The 22,798-nt window shown below is 35.6% G+C and overlaps 1 protein-coding gene across 8 annotated transcripts in view; it reads right to left on the bottom strand.

The window, feature by feature from the left end:
- The window catches only part of DMXL1 (Dmx like 1), an 85,357-nt gene that overhangs the window by 28,861 nt on the left and 33,698 nt on the right, over positions 1-22,798 (bottom strand). For 6 of the 8 annotated variants that reach the window (XM_040580687.1, XM_040580686.1, XM_040580680.1 and 3 more), the window contains exons 13-28: positions 22,150-22,271; positions 21,501-21,590; positions 21,087-21,189; positions 18,906-19,022; positions 17,394-17,618; positions 15,046-16,734; positions 14,342-14,452; positions 12,815-12,984; positions 11,546-11,643; positions 10,706-10,871; positions 9,694-9,946; positions 6,978-8,068; positions 6,536-6,733; positions 5,226-5,302; positions 4,916-5,043; positions 2,924-3,172 (exon numbers count right to left, since the gene is read on the bottom strand). In XM_040580687.1, the coding sequence (XP_040436621.1) occupies positions 2,924-3,172; positions 4,916-5,043; positions 5,226-5,302; positions 6,536-6,733; positions 6,978-8,068; positions 9,694-9,946; positions 10,706-10,871; positions 11,546-11,643; positions 12,815-12,984; positions 14,342-14,452; positions 15,046-16,734; positions 17,394-17,618; positions 18,906-19,022; positions 21,087-21,189; positions 21,501-21,590; positions 22,150-22,271 (4,887 nt within the window). Of the gene's footprint in view, positions 1-2,434; positions 2,549-2,923; positions 3,173-4,915; positions 5,044-5,225; positions 5,303-6,535; positions 6,734-6,977; positions 8,069-9,693; positions 9,947-10,705; positions 10,872-11,545; positions 11,644-12,814; positions 12,985-14,341; positions 14,453-15,045; positions 16,735-17,393; positions 17,619-18,905; positions 19,023-21,086; positions 21,190-21,500; positions 21,591-22,149; positions 22,272-22,798 lie in introns of all 8 variants that reach the window. The other 2 variants (XM_040580688.1, XM_040580683.1) reach the window with 2 other exon arrangements.

Below are 22,798 nucleotides of genomic sequence, written 5' to 3'. Positions count from 1 at the left end.
ATCTACATAATTACAAAACAGTTTTCTGAGACAGTTTTGAAGAGAAACTATGTGTAAATATGATTTTGAAAAGGTCTGCTATTATCAACAATAGCATTATTTTTCATATGCTGATTGCCTCTTTGAAAACAAAACCTATCCACAATTTTAAGACACAATCTAAATTCTCAAATGCTAACCCAGTTTGTCAAAATCATTTGCTGCAACTGCAAAACCAAGAAACACATCTGGAAAATATAACACATCAGGCAGCTCCAGAAAGCATTCGAACTGCTATGCTTTGTCTGATCTTTACTATGAAAGAGCCAATAAAACAATAGTTTTTCATACAAACTAATTCTTAACAGAGGCCAGGATTTTACAGGACTACCAGGAACTATTTTCTGGTTCCTGATTCTTAGTTTGTGTCTAAAAAAAGATCATATTTATTTAAGAGGAATTTTATATCCGAAACTATTATACGCTCAAGTCAACTAAAGCAAAGATCAGAAAGGGAAATCACTTAACTTTATTGGCCAGCTCTGTAAATAATACTATAATCTCTTAAAACAAGTTTGAAACTTGAAGATCAAAATCCATATTACGATAAAGTGCTAAAGGACTGGGGGTGGAAAGGCAAGGAGGAGAAGACATGCAGCCATATAGTGTTATTATATTAGAACTTCTAATGTTGAGAATTTTTGGTTTTTGATCTCCATTGGAGAGTAAAGACATTTTCCAAAAGTCTAAAAATAAACTGAAGAGAAAAGAGTGTAGTTATGCATAACAAAATGGGAAGCTATAAAAAAACCAGCTAAATCTTATTATGGAATAGCATGCCGTAGCTGACTGGAACAAGCATTCTGGTCACTTCTCAGTGTTCGTTTCTGGGTGTCAGAAAAAAAAAGTAAGGGATCACAGTAAAGGCTCAAAAATATATTTGATTTTAACCTGACTCCACTGCTTCAATGTGGGCCTATTTTTTCCCCTTTCTCCCCGCCCCCCTTTTTTTTTTAATTTAAAGTGACAGAGAAAGATGTTTCTCAAAAATTCTCTTCCACGAAATTTGCTCCAGATAAATACATATTGAAAACAAATTAAAGACCTACAGAATCCTAGAACTATGTAGGTTGGAAGGGACTTGTCCAACCCCTTAATCAGATCAGGGCTTACTGAAGTGATGGCCTTCAAGTTTTGGATAGCTCCAAAGATGGAGACTCCACAACCCCTCTAGGCCCCTTTCCCAGTGTTTGATTATCCCCACAAATTAGTATTTAAAAAGGACCTTTCTTCCCTTGATTTTTTAGTCTTGATTCTTCCAGCAAGTTTTACTATCTCTGCCATCAGACAGCCAACATCCTTTTTAAAGAAAAACACGCAGTAGACAGCTATTTAGTATAAGTTTCAGCACACATTTCTATGTAAAAATTATAAATTTAAAACAGTAGTAGCAGCAGCATTAACACACCTCAGAATTCAGTTACCAACACCTAAGAAACATAACTGCCAACAAAAGCCAGTTACGCCTTCCAACAATTCTGATATGGTGAACATTATTTGCCTTAATAAAGTGATGAAGTATTTATTCAATACCACAGAGAAAATGGATCAGATCTGGAATAAGAAATCAATCTTGATCTTTACTCTGAAAATAATGTCTGACAAAGGCTGTACTTAGACTACATTTTTAGTTGTCCTTAAATGAAAGGCAAGGCATTCTTATATGTAACATTCATCTAATATCAATAATAACAATATAACAATAAAAATTATATAGTTAGTTACATATATACATATTTTTATGTATGTATTAGTTTTATATACATATTCAGATGTGACGCACAAAATCAGCATGGTTTAAATAAATTTATCTTTACATAATCTTTCTTTTTTAAAAAATAGATAATCTGTAGGATTGCTGCTCTTGGTTTTATAACAGTCCAACTAAATTACAGAGCACAAACCTCTTCCAGAAAGAAAAGCATCACAGAATTCATTCTAGACCTTGGGATAATTTATAATCATTAGAGTTTAACACCTGAAGGTTGAATGCTTTCCTAAAGGGTTCTCAGACTATCAAAGCTGACCACCAAGAAACCTTTTCTTTGTAACATACAGAATGAACACTTAGAAATCCACATGCATAATAATGCTTATATTCGAAAAGCAAAACAAGCAGCTCTCCAAAGATATGAAACACTTCTGATCCTTTCAAACCATGGTCAAAGTAATTTTATATTTAATATCGATTTCAAGTGAAGTATAGTAAGATTACAACAGCACTTCTGATTTTTTGAAAAGGCCCAATTCAATTGCTGCTTTAATTACAGAACTTCACTTTAAATTTTGATGTCATGGCTTGCAAACAGAAGTTTTTCTGTCTTTCTACGTATGCAAAAAAAATCACACATAGCAAACTGCATGTAGAGGCCTAGTACTAAATCTAGTATCTTGCCTGAAGGTTTGGCAGGACTATGAGTACTGAAGGCGGTAAGGGATTTGGAAAATCCCACGCATTCCATGGAGAACACTACTACCTGATGTGGGCTAGGCATTGGGAAGTGCCTACCTGCCAAAGAGAGAAAACATACTGTAGTTGTAAAATGGGAATATATTCTTATTATGAGAGAAATGGAAAGCTTTAAAATTAACATTGAAAATGGCTGTAATAGTACTGAAAATTTTCTCTTTAAGATGAACTTAAGACCCTCACATTACAGCAGTTGTGCTACTTGGAAACTATTTCAATACCACTCACTTCTGCCTCCTCCTGTCTACTACACAATATCTATACCAATAATTTTAGATCCTTGGGTTTTTTTGCACATATAAAGCCATACTGAATTCTCACTGCATTTAAAGAAATTACTCGCAAGCTTCCAGCAGTCACACCATTTTGTCAAAAATCCCAGAAGACAAATGTAAGTAATACAATAGAACTAACCAGTTTTTGTCTTTAATTGCAGCTGTCCTCTGCTGGGCGTATGAGCTCCTCCTCCAAAGATAGCAGACCACATTTTGTTATTAAGTGGATGAGCCATAATTCTATACAACTCATTGCTAGAATGTGTTGCTAGGCCATGGATGAACAGGCTCAGATAGACCGCAGTTAGAATTTCACAAAGTAAAACTGTGAGACCTGGCTGAGCTTCTTCACCAGCAGAATTCAAGAGACGTATTAGAGCTGTTATTCCTGTTTATAGGGGGGTGAGGGGGAAGAGGAAAAAAAAAAAAGAAAAAGCACATATGTGTGTGAGAATCTACTCTGGATTATCACGGGTATTTTGACTGGCAACCTATGTTATTTAGTACCTTCTAGTGTAGAAAAAGACTACGAGGAAATTGAAAACTCCAGGAGAAAATGGCATGGCATCTATTTTTAACTGATTATTATAGCTTTTCAGCTTCATGTTTTGGATTAACAGCTAAAGAAATACACAGCAACTCTTTCAAGAATGAGAAGGGGAACAAAAATAATCACAAAAAGCACTCAATTTGGGGGATATATCTTACTGGCAGCTTTAATTCCACTCCCTGGTACTGAAACTCTACAATACAACATTTAGTTACGTTGCTGACATGAATCTTTCTTCCCCCCATGTCTCAAACTCACTCTTTTCTGACTCCAGTTCTTGCAAAAGGTTAGGTCTTTACTCTCTCCTTTTAATTCAGTGCACAGTATATTCAATACATAGCTTCCAATCTTACAGTTAAAACAAAAATACTAATCTACTCTGACTTTCCTGTGGTGCCTGTTATACCAGTTAGTGTTATGCAGGAGTTATAAATCTAAGTTGAAATGCTATATTTTCACTTGGTAGAGCCAACCAAAAATCACAGGTATCAATTTGAACTATTCATTGTCTGACAAGTGTTCTTTCACCCAAGAACTAAACATCTTGCAGTTTTTATGCTCCCACAAAAAGTTGTAGGTGTGGCTCCGACTGTGACAGACTGTGCACTTTGCACACAAGTGAAAATACAAATAGCAGTGACCAGAAAGTTCTCCTTTGTATCATACTCTCCCATTTGCACATAAAGCATGTGAAGCTATTAAAAAAAAAAATATAAATCAGTTCAAGGTGACATTACCTATAAAAGCACAACTGCTAACAACGCCTTGCCTCATTTATTACAAGTTTAACTCTGCAACTAATGAAATAAGGAGAAATCTGGCTTCTCTCTAAAATCTGTAGATCCAGTGACAGAGCATTTTGCAGAAGAAAAAAAAAAAACAGTACAGCATTAAACACAAAAACTGCTTAAGGTTCTCCAGAAGATTTTTTTTAATCTGGAATCTTCTTATTGGAAAAAAAAATCCTGTAATATGAAAGCATGGGTTTTTTTTACACTTAGTGCTGTAAACTGAAGCTCAGACAGACATATCTTAACTAGCTTACGCTCCCTCTAATGTGACCAGTATAGCTTCACAGCATAGATCCCAGCACACATCAAGAATTATCTGAATTACCCACATGATTAATTATAAACTTCTCATCATCAATAGTTTCAAGTTAGTCCAAAAGCTGTATATAAGTTACAATTGTTCTGAGCTGGAGCACAAACTAAGAGCCTTTCAATTCCTTTTCAAGAATAAGAAGTAGAATAATGGTGAGATAGATCTGTTGCCTCCAGAGAGAGCAAGTAGAGCACAGGACAACACTTCATCCTACTTTGTTTACTTGCACTTTACACTCAAGCCCCCTTGACATTTTCTAGCAAGAGAAAACAATATAAATCGACTTGGTGCATAACCAGAATCGCTACCTTACAGCTTTTAAAAAATAAAGATAAATTTTTATTACAACAACTTATTTTTACCACACAGCTGTTACAAATGCTACTGAAAATTTCAGAGCATAGCTACATGCTCTTACAGTGGAACCAAACAATTAAGTTTTCCTTAAGAGGGAAGAAACAAATCAACTCTAGATACCTGGCCACTGAGCAGGTGATGTATTAGGAGTCGCTGTTTCTTCTAAGCTTGTTGTTCTTAGAGAATGGCGCTGAGTTAATAGCACTGTCTGATACACTGTTCCAGTAAACTGATTTGCTTGAAGTAAGCTGTGAAACAGAAAAGTGGGATGTTGTATTTATTAAAAAAAAAAAAGTTATGTTTAAAACTACTTAAATTATAGCCTTTTATAGATGTAGTCAGGCGTGCGCACTGCCTTCTGGTGCACTATTATACTACCACTGCAGTGAATTAGTGTGTTGACCATTCTCTAAAAAGTATAGACATTTACCTGTAGCTGTGGCCATCACAAAGACATTGGTAGATGCAAGCAGAGAGTGACGCTGCTAAGGTATGCATTACATATATCTGTAAGACAAAGTTTTATAGAATATATTACACTCAAGATAAACAGTGATTAGTATCATAGCCTTCCAAGCACACAGATTTCTAACAGTGGAACAAGCACTGAGTATAGAAGGTATAAGCACTTGATGGCAAAACTAACTTACAAAGACACAGTCTCTTCAGAATTCACTTCAATTCACTTTGCAATGAAGGGGATGGGGAAGCACTCACTCACCCTACCAACCAATAATCACAGATCAACGCTAGGTGCAATGTTTTCAATGAAGAAACAGCAACATATTAAACCTCTATACAGCAGTCGTAAGTGGTTATACCCTAAGACAGTAGCAATATATTGGCTCATAATACAAAGTCCTTGGTCAGAATGAAAATTATAATGCAGCTTAGTTTTCTTGGGCACACACAAAATATAGTCACTATCACATAGGTCAGTACTTTTGTCATAGCTGATGCTTTTCTCAATGTATCCCCAAGAACTAAAGAATCTGTTGATCAAAAAAGGTTCAGTTAAAAAAAAATTAGTTTACTGTATTTATTCATCTGCTCCCTCTGAAACAAAGTCTGTATTAGACACCTAGCAATCTCTTGAGTGTTCTCTAGAAAACCCTAGTAAAAGTAAACATGATTTGGGACCTAACACATACAAAACTTCAGGGAAGATATAACCAAACACTAGGTTTGGTTTCCAGTCCAAGGTTAAACACAAATAAAATCTTACAGAAATTTAACTTGCATTAACAGACTATATTTTATTATATGAACATATATACCACTTCACAAAAAAAAGTCTGGATTTACTGCACTTTGCTGACAGTTTTTATACTTTAAAAACTTAATTTTACTTAGGTCTACAATTGAGATGCACATACAATTGAGAGTCTACTATTAATGTAACAGAAGTAATGTTAATATTGTCATAAAGACAGATGTGACACTGATAGTGTAGTACATGTTCTCCATAACAGGTATCATCTTGGGCAAGGATCCAGTCCTGAGAGATGCCAATCTACTTCAGCTTGTTGAGCCAGATGCTCAGCACCTCAACAGTAAAGTAATAACCAGTGGACATTATTTCAGCCCAAGGTAAGTACTACAGCAAATATTTGTGTTCCGCAGTTTTATTACTTGTCACAGGCAAGCACATTAGAAAGCTTTCACGCTGTCAAAAAAAGATTCAGCAAACTGGACAATAACAACAACAACAACCCCAAACAACTATAAAAAGATACACACCTTGTTGTTCTGAGTATCTGGATGAGGTGGTGAATCAAGGTTTATTATGGCATGTAATATATCATGAGTTAAGTTCCCAAGATGTAGCAACGGATTAGCCACCACTGTTTTGGCACTAGCTGTGCAAGCAAATAGGAGAGGTATGGAGCTTTGCTCTGGTAGAGGGCTAGGGCTCGAAGGTATCTGTATCGCCTGCTCCTAAAAACAAGACAGATATAACTAAGTGATAGTACAGCTTCCTAAAGGGAACAGAGGAATTTTTGAACAGGGAAGGGGATTCTAAGCAACAAAAACCCCATAACCTACAGAATACGTAACATGTTATAAACAGCATTACACTTATAAAACAGGTTCAGGGTATAACAGGAAAATTTCAACAATAACATGAAACACATTCAAAAAAAATCTACAAAGCTGAAGCAGAGACAGTACTCCCACATACCTGCTGAGATTCCTGCAATAGCAGAATTAATTCCATTCTGACGGATGCCAAACCTCCACCATGAGAGCCATGAAGTATACAGTAACTAAGGAACATTCTTAGGAGAGACTGGTATTTCAGAAGCCATTGACGTCTTTTCTGGAAGTCATCTTTCTGTAGCATATTTTTTTGCTGGTCAGCAAAGTCTTCAGTGTTTTCATGCAATGTAGCTTCCTCTGACATCACGTTAACTCCTGACTGCATCTCTTCTACTTCCACACTATAATCACAAGTCTTTTGAAGAGCTACTACTTCTCTTTCAAGCCACTGATAAAGCTGATACCTCAGCTTCCCACCATCTACCTCATAACCTGTGGACAGCGTACGAAGCTCTACAGTAAGAATTTTCAGGCATGCTCTAAACTTTAGCTGTGCTGAAATTATGTCTTCTGATGGACTCAGAATATCTTTGTCATCAACTACACTACAAGATTCTGTGTAGCTAGAACTTGTTTCATACAATTTTTCAGTTTTCTTCAAAGGTTTTAGTTCTTTCATTACCAGGGAAGAATCTTCACTCTCATCACTGTCATCACTGTCTGACTGTAGTTTCAAGTGCTCATCTTGGAACACCATACTTGGCTGGCTCCAATCAAAGGAAATAGTTGAACTTGAATGTTTTCCTGATGAACCGTCTGAAGATGAACCTAGACTATTCAGTACTGGCTGTGACCAATCAACACTGGAAGACTGGTCTTTTGTTTCCAACTCTTTAACTGGAGAAGATGGTGAGAAATCTTTGCTAGTATCCATTAAACTAGGGGACCTACAGAATGACTTTGACCTCTTGACAACTTTGGGCATCTTTGATAACACTTCTAAGGCCAACATAGGACAACCGGCTTTTAGATGAGCATATGCAGTGGTAAAAAACAGCCGTCTTTCACCTAGGTTGATTTTGTCAGCTAATCCATTTTCTACCGTTAGGCAAATATGTGTGGAAGATGTATCAGAAGAGCCAAAATGACGTCTCAACAAGAGAGGATGTGTTCTTAAGTAGTTATAGAAGTTAAACACTGCAGGGTTACAACTTGATGAGCCACTTCTTTCATCTGAAAAGATATTGCATCATGAGGAAAATCTACCATTCTGCATGAAATAATCCATCTGCAAAGTTCTAAGTTCATCAGAAGGCTATTTTGTCTTAATATTTATTCTATTGTTTACTTCATTGCACCCTTCTTTTCACTTTTATCATTTGAATATCCTAGGAGGGAGGACATTGCCAAACCTAATGACTACTAAAAAGAGAAGTCTGAGTGGGAGCGTAGGTAAGACCTTTAATCTAAACCAGCTGCCATTTCTTTTCCTTGCAGTCATGCCAGTTCTACTGCAGTCCAACAAGACCACTTTTACTGTTCAGTTTAGATTCCTAAAGTCTCCATTGCTAAATGGCAATCAGATGTTACATCTTACTAAAGATTTTTACTTTAGAAAAAGGTCTTTGTAAAAATTCTGGATTAGTATTTTTATTTTGTTTATCTCTTAAATGCAATTTATAATAAAACTAGGGAATTCACAACATTAATACATAGTAATCAGTATTATGTAATAATAAATCTATTATACAGCAATGAACCACCTACACATTTTTTCTCCATGTCCAAAACCACAACATCGGAAAACCCTGAAAAGGTATGAGCATCAGCAAAGGATGATTCACACAGGTTTCAAAGAGTCTAGGCTAGCTGAGATAGACCCTTACTGTATCAGGAGTTATGGCACAGCTAATTACAGATAATACAGGTACATGAAAGATTAGCTTTCAAGTAATAAAATTAAAGCAAAACACCACAAACAAGCCACTGAACTGATTAAAGAAAAATTAGTAAAATTTAAAAATTGTTTTACATAGAAGGGTGTGATGAAGATGGAAACAACTGAACACTACACCGCTCATCTGCTCAGTTATCCTGAGGCATGTAACTTCTACTGAAATCAGGTTTTAAAATCAATTACACAACTCTGGGGACTTGAGTCTTCATTTATCCCTATCAAGTTTCTCTCAGTATCCAGAACTGAAACCAGCTAGCATGCTAACTACTAGGGAGTTGAATCATGTAACTTCCTTAAGAATATTAACTTTCAGAAATAATACAACTGATTCTATGAACGCCTATAAAGCTAGCAAATGATCAGGGCAAAGAATCACTTTAGGAGAGTTACATACTGTTTCAGGCATCACCCGGACATCCTTGTATCATAGTAAATACCAAAAATTCTTCTGTGACAGTTTATCATTGTGATCAATCATTCTTCCAAAGGACTAAAAGCTACAAAACACCATGTCTTCCAGACTCTGCTACATAACTGTGCAATCAGAATTTTTTTCCTAGGTTGTGATGGAGTCAGATTAACTAATTAAGTTAAATTGTCTCTTCAAATTTAAGCTGCTACTGGAAAAACAGCTGCATCACTGCAGGGTCATTCTCATTATCCCGATATTCACATATGTAAAGGCCAAATTAAGTATGCATTCATGGGATACAGGAAAACAGGAACACAGTTACCACATCTACTACAAAAAACCACACACATTAGAACAGCAAACTATTTACTAGCAGCAGTGAGCAACCGTGCAGAACTTAGTCTTAATTCAGATTGTGCTTTAAGAAACTGCTACCTAAATGAACAATAGTTAAACCAAACCTAACAGGCAAAATACTCATATTCTTACCTCCTTCATCTTCAACAGAATGTTTAATCAAGGTGTCAAGAGCCTTACTATAGTCTTCCAAAATCCAGTAAGCCATACTTCGCAGAAAAGGGTCACAATGCATGTTTCCTGAGCAATCTTTTCCCAGAAACACATTTCCCAAAATTCTCTTCTGTAGTATAGATTTGTAAGTACTAGATACTTCAAACTCCGACTCATAAAGTCTCGATATTACAAGAGCCAACTGAATATCATTCAGTTTTTCAAGGCAGACCTAATTGAAAATAAATATATTCACGAGATCAAACACTATAATTTCTACTTTAATTAAAAGGATCACAAGACAGGAAGTGACATGAATCTGTTCAGACCAATGTAAACAGGTCTATCAGTTCCATAATAAATCAGCAGGAACTATTCAGAATAGCTGCGACCAACTACTATATGCAAGATCTGATTTGCAATTTGCTCATTTGAAGTCTGACATGACAACAGATCTTTGAAATCAAATGGCTTCAATAAATCATTTTTAGTGTGCACATACTACCTCTTGAAGCTAGATGTTTTGGTTACGAAGCTTTATAGAACAAACCCTTCATTAGTGAAGCAAATAATTTCCTCCCAACTTTTCCATTCAAACAAACCCAGGAAATATTTTTTTTTTGTGAAGGGATTCTCATAGCCAACCCACATCACTGCCAAACAGCCTTCGTTTTCAGATCTGGAACCTTCTAAAGAAAAACTATGTTGTTTTCATGTACGACAAGACAACCTGAAAGCAAGTTAATGATAGGTAGGTATCTTAACACTGTTATGGAGAAACTAACTGTGGGACTTCTTACTATCACTAATATGAGAGCTAAAACAGAATTAAAACATAAAGATCAAGGTTTTATATTTGTCATTAATAAAAAATCCCACAATCTTCAGGGGTCATATTAAAGCAAAATGCAAGTAACATTCAAAACATTTGTAAGTTTGGGACAATATAACAGACTGAAACATTAAAAAAAAAAGTTTATTATTTTATTACCTCCACTGCATCCTTTAGGTGTCCAGCCAACAAGAAAAATGCTGCAGAATGTTCAAAACGTTGTTTGCCAAGCAAAGAAAAAGCATTCTTTAATGCTGCTTTACGCCATCTATCCTCAGTAAAGTTGTTTCCAAAAAACTGTGTCATTTTAGTATCTTTTTGGGACCTGCAAATTGAACATAATTGATAAAAATCTTACATATTTTAATAGATACATTACAACTCTTATTTGTCTCAGATGCCAGTAGAACTCTACACAGATCTTTTCATTAGGAAATACAGAGGCTCTCAGCCACACTGGGAGCTTCATATTTTAAAGTAACAAAAACTTTAGTATACAAAAACTAATGGTATTTTCAGCTAAGCAGATACAAATATAAAAAAGCTCATTTTTCTCAGGTGAGTTCTCAAGAGTAAGTGACAATACATAGTACTTTTTAAAAGTTGGCAATGTTGATTATATTACAAAATGCCAGTTTGAAAGAGACATAATTCAGGCCTCTGAACTTAGAAGTAAAATTTGTAACAAACTTTTCAAAAAGATAACATGCCATTCCATACAATACACCGACAGTCCTTCAGAAGCAAGAATTAAGCAGTGATTGCAATTACAGTAGATTTGAGACTAAAACTTGAAGTATGTACCTTCAGAAACAGCAACTGAATTACCTCAGTAAATGCAAGAACTACTGGTTAAATCTAGTGATTAATTTAAAAATTGAATCTCAGGTTAAAATGGTAGAATTTGTGCTTCTTTTGGATTACCACCAAATGCAATTTTTCTCCCGAAATTATACCAGACATTATGAAATACCATGTAAGAGCTTGCATGTCTCCTACCTGTATAATCCCCAGATCACAGCCTTCTTTTTCATTGCAAGGTAAAAAATAGCTGCGTCAAGTGGATCATTGTTTCGCTGAAAAGCTGCTTTAGCCACCTGTGAAGACAGTTCAACAGCAAAAACCAATCAAAACGTAAATGACTCACAGTATTTCTGAGATTCTTGTTGGTTTTGGAATCCCATGCCCCAAAGTGCTTGGGAGGTGTCTCTAATACAGGATCTTTCCTCTCACTCTAAGTCTAACATAAGAATGCATGAAGATACCACAGCTTCAATCCCTCATTTTTGTTTGGTATTATTTAGCTAATGCTTTTCCAGTTCCAGAAGCTTTTTGGCAGATTTAATGGGAATGCCTACATCTGAAATCGTAACAAAATTAATTCATTAGTTGCTCTGGTAATCAAAGGACAGATGGAGTCTTGAAGAACAGGCTGGGACTAGTCACAACAGGAGAAGAAGTTGTTTACAGGAGATTACTTTTGGAGGTTGGAAAGGAAAAAGGGGTAAGTGGCTGCAAGACTAGTCCAGGACCCATGTAAGGTAACCTTAAAGCAGGCCCAGAATATTTGGAATTTCTTAATTGCAAGGCAGGTAAGTTTCATAAAGTGATGATTAATTACTTTTACTTTTCAATCTTCAGCAGAGAGATCCATCTTAGCACTTGGTGCTTTGTAGTCAAAGTATCTTGTGCATGTCATTTTCTAGCTCAATGCACCTGTCATTTCAAAGAGCTTAAAACAAGTGATAATGAGGCTAGGCTTATGGCTGCACCTATGATGATTAAAATACATACAAAAAACCCCAAATCCAAGCTAAAATATAACAATAGAAGGGTTTGTTATCATTAAAATGTATTGGTTTGCGAACAGATGTACAGTGTCTTAGTAGAAACCTATCAGAAGTGGGGTAAAAGGAGAATCTTCTTTGTAACTGGTTTCCTATTTTTGCTGTAAAAAAACCCTATATGCTTCATCTGTATATTGAGCATCCACAATAAGTAATGTACACTGCCACCTTTAAAATGGGAGTATTTAAAAGCCCAAGATGTACTTCACACTGGAATCTGAAGCCTCAAGTACTACAAAAACATCAAACACCTAAGTTCATATTCATACCATAAACCAAGTGTACAAAAAAATACAGCACAAGACATTCAGAAACACTGAACATATCTGAAAATTTAAAACACATAAATAGAAGGTAAACACCAGAGGACAGGTGCTTGAAAAAAAAGTCTGGCAATTTTGTTTCAGAATGTTATGTTTACCTTTTCTATGCATTTCCGTAGGCTATGGATATTTCGAACCCACCATCCTATACCCATAGCTCTGAGTTCTGACCACGATGGATCTCCTTTTTGCACTGCAGGGAGCATGCTCAATAGTTCTTCTTCTGCTACTGAATGAAATGCCCAGGCAAAATGACTAGTAGACAAGCCTATGTAATAAGCCATTAAAAAAAAAAAAAAGAAGAAGAAGAAAGATTCACTAATAAAATAATCCAGAATCTTAAGTCAAAGAGGTGGGAAAGGGAGAAGGGAAGAAGGTAGAAATCCAAAACAAACACTTTGAAATGCATTTCTGGTAAGCCAACAGAAATTTAAGAATATTTGTAAGCACTGCATACCAAATATTAAAGAAAGCTCACTGCATTGAAAGCATTTTTCACCTGCAAATTCTTTATGTAAGCTTGCAAGGAACAGTTACTGACTGAAGCTCAAAATACACTTATAGTGGGTGGCGTTAAGATTAGCCATGATAAAGTGCAACATACTGATTAAACTTTTCAAAGTTTTGAAAGGTAGGTTCACTATTTTGACTTAGATTGAAACATGCAAAGTTTCAGATAATCACAGTAGGAAACAGGTTTGAGGATAGAGATACAGAAGAAAACTGGAAAAAATAAAAAAACCACATAAGGAAGACAGCAATTACTAAGCAGCAGCACAGCCAGCTATAGATAATTGCAATTCTAGTGAGGGCCAGGAGATGCTTCTTTGCACAGAGGTGCACTCAGCTGCAGCTCTACAGATCCCTTGGAGGCACTTCTTACTCTCACCAATCTCTGAGCTCACCAGAAGCACAAGTATCTCAACTAGAAGTATTCCAGACAGCTAACTCAGCAGGGCTCTGCTGCGGCAGTCAGAGCAAATTCTTATCTGTGATGCAGCTGAGGGGTGCATGACTGTCATGATGACTAATGAAAGGGTAACAAAGCAATCACAGCCAGCCCTTCAGATTTGACTAGGCCTAATCAATCCAAATCTAATGTAATCCATCCCTTTTGTCATCTGCAGTATCAGGTTGGAACTACTTAAAACTATACCAAAGAAAACTATTTGAAATATTTCATTGGGTAATTACAGTAAGCATATGAAAAAACATTTCACTCTTGAGTAGACTGTATGAGATTTTTTTCCCAAATATGCACTAAAAAACTGAGTAAACACATACTATATTTCCTACTGCATTACTCCTGCAGAAGGTTATTGAAACAACGTGGTCCTAGAAATACAGAAAAGCCAGATCTTTCGGGGAAATACAAAAAACCTAAAAGTAAAAAAGTGTTTTAAAAAAATCACTTTTAGTTCCAAGACCTGTACCTAAAATACAACAGATATTTTCTGCTTTGGCATACATTCATATTGAACAATTAAAAAAAAAAAAAACCCAAACACACAAAAAACCCCAACACAATAATTCATTGATTCTGCAGAGGCATGTCAACAGCACAGCGATCATATGTACAGCTACATCACAAAGATTCACCTCATCTAAAAAAACCTATCAGTTACCTTGGTGAAGCAGTTGAGCTCGATGTACAGGAGGAAGTGAAGTTGTTAGAAATGTATGAAGCCGAACAGCCAATAAAAATTTTAAACCACATTCATCAAGAGTTTCTCCACCTGGAATTAAATATTTTTATATGCACTTCAAATAAACTACTATAATAAACTTCAAATAAACTAGAAGTAGCTATTGGGTGTTTTAACAGAAGAAATATTTTACAGTTCTGTGATTGCTGAGTAAGGCTTTAAATTCATACATATAATAGCTTAATTCATAATTCTTCCCTTTAAGGAAAGGGAAAGATGAAAATTTCAAATACAAGTTTCCAAGTTATTTGTTCTTAATGCAAGAAAAAGTGTTATCATATAAAAAAAATCCATAATTGTTTATCAGTTTCTCTACATATTGCAACAAATACTGGCCATTAAGAAAGCTGTCTCTAAAAATGAATTAGAAACAATTATCGTACGTGGACTGACAGACTAACACTGGCGTTAACAGTTAGCAATACAAAATCTGATTTTATCGAAGTCTGAAGTCTTGAAACTTTAGTTAAAACAGTAAATGCAACGGCACAGTAAATTATACCAGCTACACTATGAAACTATGAAGTCTTTTCACAGGTCACAAAAATATTCCAAAATAGGAAAAACTCCCAAAAAAGGTTGTGAAGCATAGCAGTATGTTTAACTGGGAAAAGACATCTTACCCTGATTTCTGTCTCTGCTTTCTCCTATGTCAGTACTGGTAGTAGCAATTGTATCTGCCAAGGCCATCAACGACATTTGCTCCATCCTAGTCAGACCTGGCAAGCTTGAATGAAGCAAGTGACAAGAAAGAACCTGAGCATGCTCTGGTCCAAAGTAAGTTGGGCTGTACTGAGAAAGATCAATGACTTTTGGTTTCGAACTGTCTTCATCTGCATCAAATGTAACAAGTTCATCTGTACTTATAACAGTATTTTGAAAGAGATCTTCATAATTCTCATTGGGTGTATCTTTTTTACTTTGACTATTCTGATTATTAGGCTTCTCTGAACAGGAATGAGATAAATCATCATCCGCAGCAAGTAGAGCATGCAAAGGCAACGGTGGAACAGAGTCTATTTCAATATAGTCTGTAGTCTCAGTTTTGCTGAATGTTTTGGGATCTCTTGCAGTACTTCCACTAGCACTGATGGTCAGAGATCTAAGCCTCTTATCATGATTAGGTTCAGATTCATTTACAGCAACAACTTCTCCAGCAATGCACTTCACCAAATGGGACAGAATGGCTTTTGCTCTACGTACTTTACCAAGATCCATGAGTTCCAACAGTTGATATGGATGGTACTGAGGTAAAGTGGGAGACAATGTATGAGCTGCTTCAAAAAGACCAGAATCTTCCATTTCCAGAGACAGATCACAGGCAGATCTTTTCCCACTAAGTTTCTGTGCAAGGCTGGTCATAGATCTGGTCAAGGTTCGCTTTGGTGGATGCAGAGCTGAGGCAGCCGATTGGCTTTGTTTCATTAAGCTAGTTATACACGGCATACTTCCGCAGTCTGTACTAACTAGTTCCTGCTTAGAAGATTGCCACTGGGAGTAAACATGCATTTCACAATCCATTCCAACTACAAGAATGCCATCACGCACCCAAGACAAGGAGACTGGAAAAGGAGGTGACCCCTCTACAGATGAAACCAAGTCAACACAACGCAGCAGAACAAACCCAGAAAGGGTTGTAGCCTTCATACTGCCACTGTGAGAGACTGCTAAAATCTCCTTATCACTTTGTTCTTGCACTTTCCCAGACACCTGGCCGAACATATAAAGTTTTGATCCAATTCCCACTGTTAGAATATGTGAACCATCTTCTCTAGACATCCAATCTAAGCGTACCAAGTGCTTAGCGTTGGGCATAACATTTCCACCATGAGACAGAGAAACATCTTGTTGGTTATATGCCATTAAATTACTATCAATACTAACACCAGAGTCTAACGTGGTGCCTATCTCATCTAAATGAAGAGTCTGTTCTAGAATCCAAGAAGAACCCCCTGTAGATTCACATTCAAAAATACTAACATGCATTATAAATTCTTGAGAAAGACTACTATTTTTAGATGTTACCTGCTTGTACGCTACTGCTAATCTGTTTGTGTGTGCACAGCTAACTTCAGTTGGCCTTCCTGGAACATTAATAGCACTACTACTAAGAAGTCCATCCTCAATCAATAATGGCCACTCTTCCCATACATATGTAACATCACTGTGTGCGTTATATTCTGGCATGGAAGAAGCTGATGATTCAGTGGTAACTCTACATCTCCAGAATCGAACTTTCCCATCAGAACACGAAGTGGCCAGCAGATATGGTGCACGACAAACAGGATATATGGAAGAAGAACTTAGATGACCTAAAATTAAATAAAATACACTTTTACTTAGGGCAATATTAAAAAGCAAGTAAAAGAGTAAAGACATTTTTATTCAGTTATTTTACTATTTTGAAACAAAAAAAATATTGTCACTTCCTCACAAAGAGGGTTGTTTGCAGGTCCTCACAAAAGGAGACAACATAAAAATACTATGAAACTGTTTTATCCTTTGTTTCCATTTCATAATCTAGAGAGGAGTCAAATTATACGACTTAAATCTGAATATTTATATCTATCATCTCTTCCATCAAACAAACATTTCCCATTCAGAAGTCTAAAAATCTTTATAAAATATTTTGGAAAGACTGCTGATAGAAGCCTTAAAATTCAAGTATAGATACTATGAAAAAATTCATGAATGGCTACAAAAGCAAATTTGTGTTTCTAAAACACGTTTTATTGCAAGAATCTGGAATTCAGTAAATATTATACCTTATAAAAAACAAAAGCTCTTAATGTTAACTCCAAGATGGAGATATAAACTCAGGAGAGCAAGTTTTAAAAAACCTTTTGAATCTACCTACAGATGTTTAAATTTTAACAAGTATCAAACTTCTTATTATTTTGTTTCTGTTTTAAGACCAAAGTCAGAAAAGAAAAGATTCCTTATTTGATTCTTTAAAAAACAGATTACAAACCTGCTGATGGCTTTACACTTATTATCTCTACTCCTTCTGGTAAATTCAACTCTTGACTATACACCATTTTGGAAGACAGACTAAGCCAGCTGGTGCTCTGAAGGTTTGCTCTACAGGCTTGATATTTTTGAGTGAAAGGTGATTGGATCTTCTCTGGATCTGGTGAAGAATGCAATTTTTCTGTTTGTGTTGCTGCTTCAGGTGGATTTGAATCTATTTTTTCATCTAAAAAAGTTTGCATTGTTAATTTAGAAAAGTCAATTATGTCTTTTAAAGTAAGAAGTAATTTTACTCACCTTAAAAGTTCCAAAAAGACAGCTAAAACATGACTTAAAATTTTACTTTCATTTTAATGAAATGTGTTCCCACATTCAGATTTAAGGAGAAATGCTAGCACACCACAGATGGAAAACTTCTGAAATTCTAGAACTGCTGAGAAGTTAAAGCTTAAACTTTTCAGACTTAAAAGAAAATCAAACTATAACCAGAAAGACCAAAACTGCAGAACAAAGAGGTATGTATGTGGTTATATATGGAAAATAATGCTTCATGAAGCACAAAATAGCTGAGCTAGAGAAAAATACATTAAGATCTCCATGTCTTACCTTACAAATTGTGGAAAACTATTTTTTCAGAAATGTTTTGTTAATATTTGCTTAAAATGTAGGATCTTTGAGATTATATGACACAAATGCTTCATTATTAGGGTTTTTTTTTTTAACAAAACTCAACAATTGAAATATAAATTTGATGTGTTCTGGAACATGAAAATTGCCAACAGGTTGGCTGAAAAGCCTTATCAGTAACATCATCATCATATAAGCAGATCAGAAAATTTTCATCTTTAGTCTTCTCATCAACTTATAAACTAATTGCAATAAAGTAACCGAAGAAATTCTGCCTTTGAAAGCAAGAGTAAGACAACTAGCAGTTTGGTTTAAATTACAGGAATGTTGTAAGAGATTCCTTTGTTATGTGGTGAATGCCAGGCTTAACATTTAAAGATTTTAAGAAAATGTAACAGAAAACTACTGAAGTATATCATAGGTTACTTTAAAAGTTTAATAGTTTTATGGTAGTTTGCTAGTCTGAAAGAGAACCAGCAGCTTTCAGAACTTCAAAACTATTCATAATTGTAAAAGTATCTCTGAAGTTTAGGTGCTTCAGACTACAGTCCTATTTAGAACATGTGTAAACGCAAATTGCAGAACAAAATCTTCTGAGAAGCAAAAGATCTGAACTTGTAGGCCTTATTAAAACCAGATAAATGTATTTGCCCTTAGAATGCACAAATTATACCAAACTTTGAGCTCAGGCTGAACTCAAAAGCTTCAGCATTCTGAAGATTAAGAAGTAATCAAGAAAGAATAGGCTGCGATGAAAGCTTGTAATCGAAGAATCATAGATTCTTTTCAAAATGCTGAAATACAATTCAGAACAGGCTGAATAGAAGACATATTCATCAGATAGTGACTTTTCTTAAAACAGAAAACTATAAGGAAGAGGGCTTACCTACTGAAACAGGAATTGACTTCAAATGTAAATGCCACATATGTAGTAATGAATGGTTCTGAGTATACTCTATTACTATTAAGTAGAATTTTTCAGAGAATCCATTCTGCTGATTTCCTGATGAAATTCAGAACAGGAAGATCTTAGAAGTTATTCACCTGAAAGCAGAACTAAATTTTGCTAGCCTGAAAATAATCATATTATCATGAACTCATACTGAAATGCAATGGTATGACTGCATCCAAGTCTGCTACATTAGTTTTCTCAGTGTTTTATCACAAGCAATAACCACTACAATTACAGGTATTCACATGAAGAACTGTCAATGTTTTCTTCTAGAAAGAACAACATATCTGCCTGAATTGACTGTATTTAGGGTTAAATCACAGAACATACTTTTAGCTCTACACCTTTGTCTTTTACATGTTTGCCTCTTAGATGCCTGTTACTGGCAACTGTAACTGTTAAAACCTTGAGGTAGATAGAGGTTTGCCCTTTAATGTATAAAAAGTATACAAATTACATCTAGAGAAGAAATGCCATTTCAACAGATGGGAAGTTACAGCCTGCTCTAATGAACAGGCTCATTGATCACAACCCAGCAGACCAACTACATAGCCTGGAATGCACAAGCAGTATACTGTTTCTTCCTAAGAAATTATCTGCTACAGGTCCACCCCAAGAAAAGACAACATGAGTTGCAATAATCAGTAGAAGCCCATTTCTGGAGCATGCACCAAGCCATTCTCCTTCCTCAGCACCAAAGTAAACCCATTACGGCCAAAGAGGAATAGTTGTTTAGTGGCCATCTTCCCTCCATGATTCTTTCAACCCTTCTTTAGGTGTGCATCTACATAAAACACCATCAAGAATAAGATGTGTTTGCCCTGTGGGTTTGACATTGGGTTGCTTATGGTACTGTAGAAAAAAAAACAATTCTGTATGTTCCTTTTTTAAAAACAATGTAAATTGAATACTTATATGCTTTATTAAAGAGGAAAGAGTGGGAGCTTTTAAAACTAAAAAGCTTTAAAGTACTAGAAAATATTTTCAAATTACAAAGTATGCAAATGATACACTTCTAATTTAAAAGTTTTTCAAAGGGTCCATTTAGCTCAAGTTCTTACATGGAACAATACACAGAGACCTTCAGAACACATGCATATATAAACTGTTGTCCTTTTCCAAGATCAAATAGCTTCCATAGTTCTCTTAAAGCCCTCTCTGTATATCATACTCAAGATGCAAACATGAAAAATTTACACTGGAGTTACACTTCTTTCTGTTCTCTATTTTGTTCCTAATTTTCAACATCCTGTTTGCACTTCTTTACTTTCACTGAGAATTGAGTTGACATTTTCATTATGTCCATTACTCCAAATCTCTTTCTGGACTAGAAATAGCTAATTCAGAATTGATCACTATGTATATACAGTTCAAGTAATACTTCCCTAGATGTCTCCCTTTTAACAAAAACAAATGTTGAGTACCAAGTTCTTATGCAACATTTTGACACTGTTCCACAGTTCTGCTTCCTTTAATTCAGCATTACTTGTTATCACAAACTTTACTCTGACCCTTTTTTTTCCACATTATTTCACTGGAACAGAGCAAAACAAAGCTGAGATGCCTGCAACACAACCACTGACTCACTTCAAGGAAAACTGATCATTTATTCCACAGCAATCCATATCTGACCTACAAATCCATACACGACTCACAGTATTGTGTTTTACAGTTCCATTGGGGGGGGGGGATTTGTTTGACCTGTAATTTATTATACCACACAAGGACTGAGGAATGGTATTTAGCTGATGTAAAGGATGAACATTCACCATGAAAGAATGCAATAAGCTTTGTCTGTGTCATACCCTACAGTTACAGGCTCTACATTTAAAACCCTTTGCATACATGTAAGAAAGGTACCAGCAAAATACACTACAGGATGGGTATCTCATGATTTAAGCTACTTTATCAAAAATTCGGTTGCACACTACTCTTAAAGGAAGTGAAACACCTGTGAGTTTCATTAGACTAGGTTTTCTTCTTTGGTATATAAAGATCTCAAATCAGGTAAGGGGTTTGACCTTAAAAAGCTAAGATGTATAAAACAAGTTCCGTTTCCTCTGTGGAATGAGAAATATACTTTGTCTTCAATGTTCTATGAAAATAATTACTTACCACAATCTGATAAATTATTCTTCTTTTCAGGTACTTCCTTCTCCTGGTGATTTAAAATGAACTCTTCTTGAAAAACATGCAATAACTGCGTTTTCCTGCCATGCTATGAAAGTAAAAACACATAACAAGAGAACATCATGGAGTGTACTGTTTAAGATTGCTCTCGAACATGGCAGCTTTTAACTTGATAAATCATACACGTCAATGAAAGATTTCTCAAGAAAACATACCTTCATTATTCAGAGCCTTCTAATTTACAGGTACTATGAAACCAAACGCAGGTGTATGTCAAAATCAAACTTTACATACCTTATCTTTACCTGATGGAGAGCTACAGGTATAGCATTTATTATTATAACTTTTTAAACAAGTTAATTATGGTATAAAATGAGTACGGGGGGGCAAGAAACTTACAAGCTCTGTGATAGCATCCAGTTCAATGATACATCCTGGGCGAGCCGTAGATTGCTGACTTATGATGTTAAAGACTTCACCAACATACTTCTGTTTAAAAAGAGTCAGGAGGGTGGTCTTGTTAACTCAATTTTGTGCATTGCTGCGGCACAGCCTTCTAGGTAGGTCCAATACCACTAAGCAAGTATTAACTAAAGTATTAAAAATACACTGATTACAATCCACCAAGAACACAGGTAACGTTCCCAGTTTTATCAAGAGCTGCATTGCTTTCGATGGCTGAAAGATGATGAGAACATTTGGAAAGACTCACATTCAGCCGTTTACTGTCCCTTCCCCAAGCTGCATTGTCTTCTCAACTTTTCCTTAGGATGGACAATGCACACACACAGAGTTTGTTGCTGTTATTACTCCTTGTAGTGCAAAGGTTTCAGAGGTACTTCCCAACCATTGACCTGCCTCAATATGCAGAGTTTGAGATTAAATGGAATGCAGTATGGCTACAATGTTAAAAATCTTTACCATATCTGTTTTTACAAGCCAAACTAAACTATCATAATTTGCAAAATCCTCAGCAATCAGCTTAGTTGCCAGCAAGTCTAAAACTAGTGCTACTGAATGAAGTTCCAACCTTCAGCCTTTTACTTACAGAAATTTCTGGATTGGAGAGCTCACACAAAAGTTTCTTAGCATCTATTACAGCTTGATATAATCTCAAATGCAGTCCATCACTAGCCACAAAGCAGGCACTTGGAGAATTACAGTATGCACCTGAAAAAAAAAGAATGCAAGAAGTGCTAAAATAGTCAAACACCAACTTGCTCTCTTCTTTTTTTGGCAAAAGGCAATTTTGAAGTTATGAAAGAAAGCAATACAGCATAAGAAAAATTATCTCCTCCTAGTTTATGTTCACGAGCAAAAACTACGAAGTTTAATGCTGCACTCGGCAAGCAAGTCAAAGTATAGGAAAGGAATTAAGAATCCCATTTACAAACCACAGCAAAATCTGCCTGTGCTTTTGAAGTGTTCAACATGCTCTGTAGTATGCACTAACATCCAAGTAACTTATTGCATTAGCTTCTAAAATACCAAACACATAAATGAAGGCAGAAGAACACAGGAATTCTTCACACTGGAATAAATAATTTCCAAGTAGCAGCTTGGAAATCTGTGAAATAAAGGACTCATGCTTAAAACTTTCCAATGCATTAAAATATATCTAAATTATCTATTTAACAGCATTATTACATTACATTACTTTTATTCCAGAACACTTCACAAATCAGAAAATGAAACTC

This window comes from Falco naumanni, chromosome Z (assembly GCF_017639655.2).
Source record: "Falco naumanni isolate bFalNau1 chromosome Z, bFalNau1.pat, whole genome shotgun sequence".
In the NCBI taxonomy this organism is placed as follows: Eukaryota; Metazoa; Chordata; class Aves; order Falconiformes; family Falconidae; genus Falco; species Falco naumanni.
Note: the sequence above shows the minus strand (reverse complement) of the source record. Positions and strands in the feature narration are given on the sequence as shown.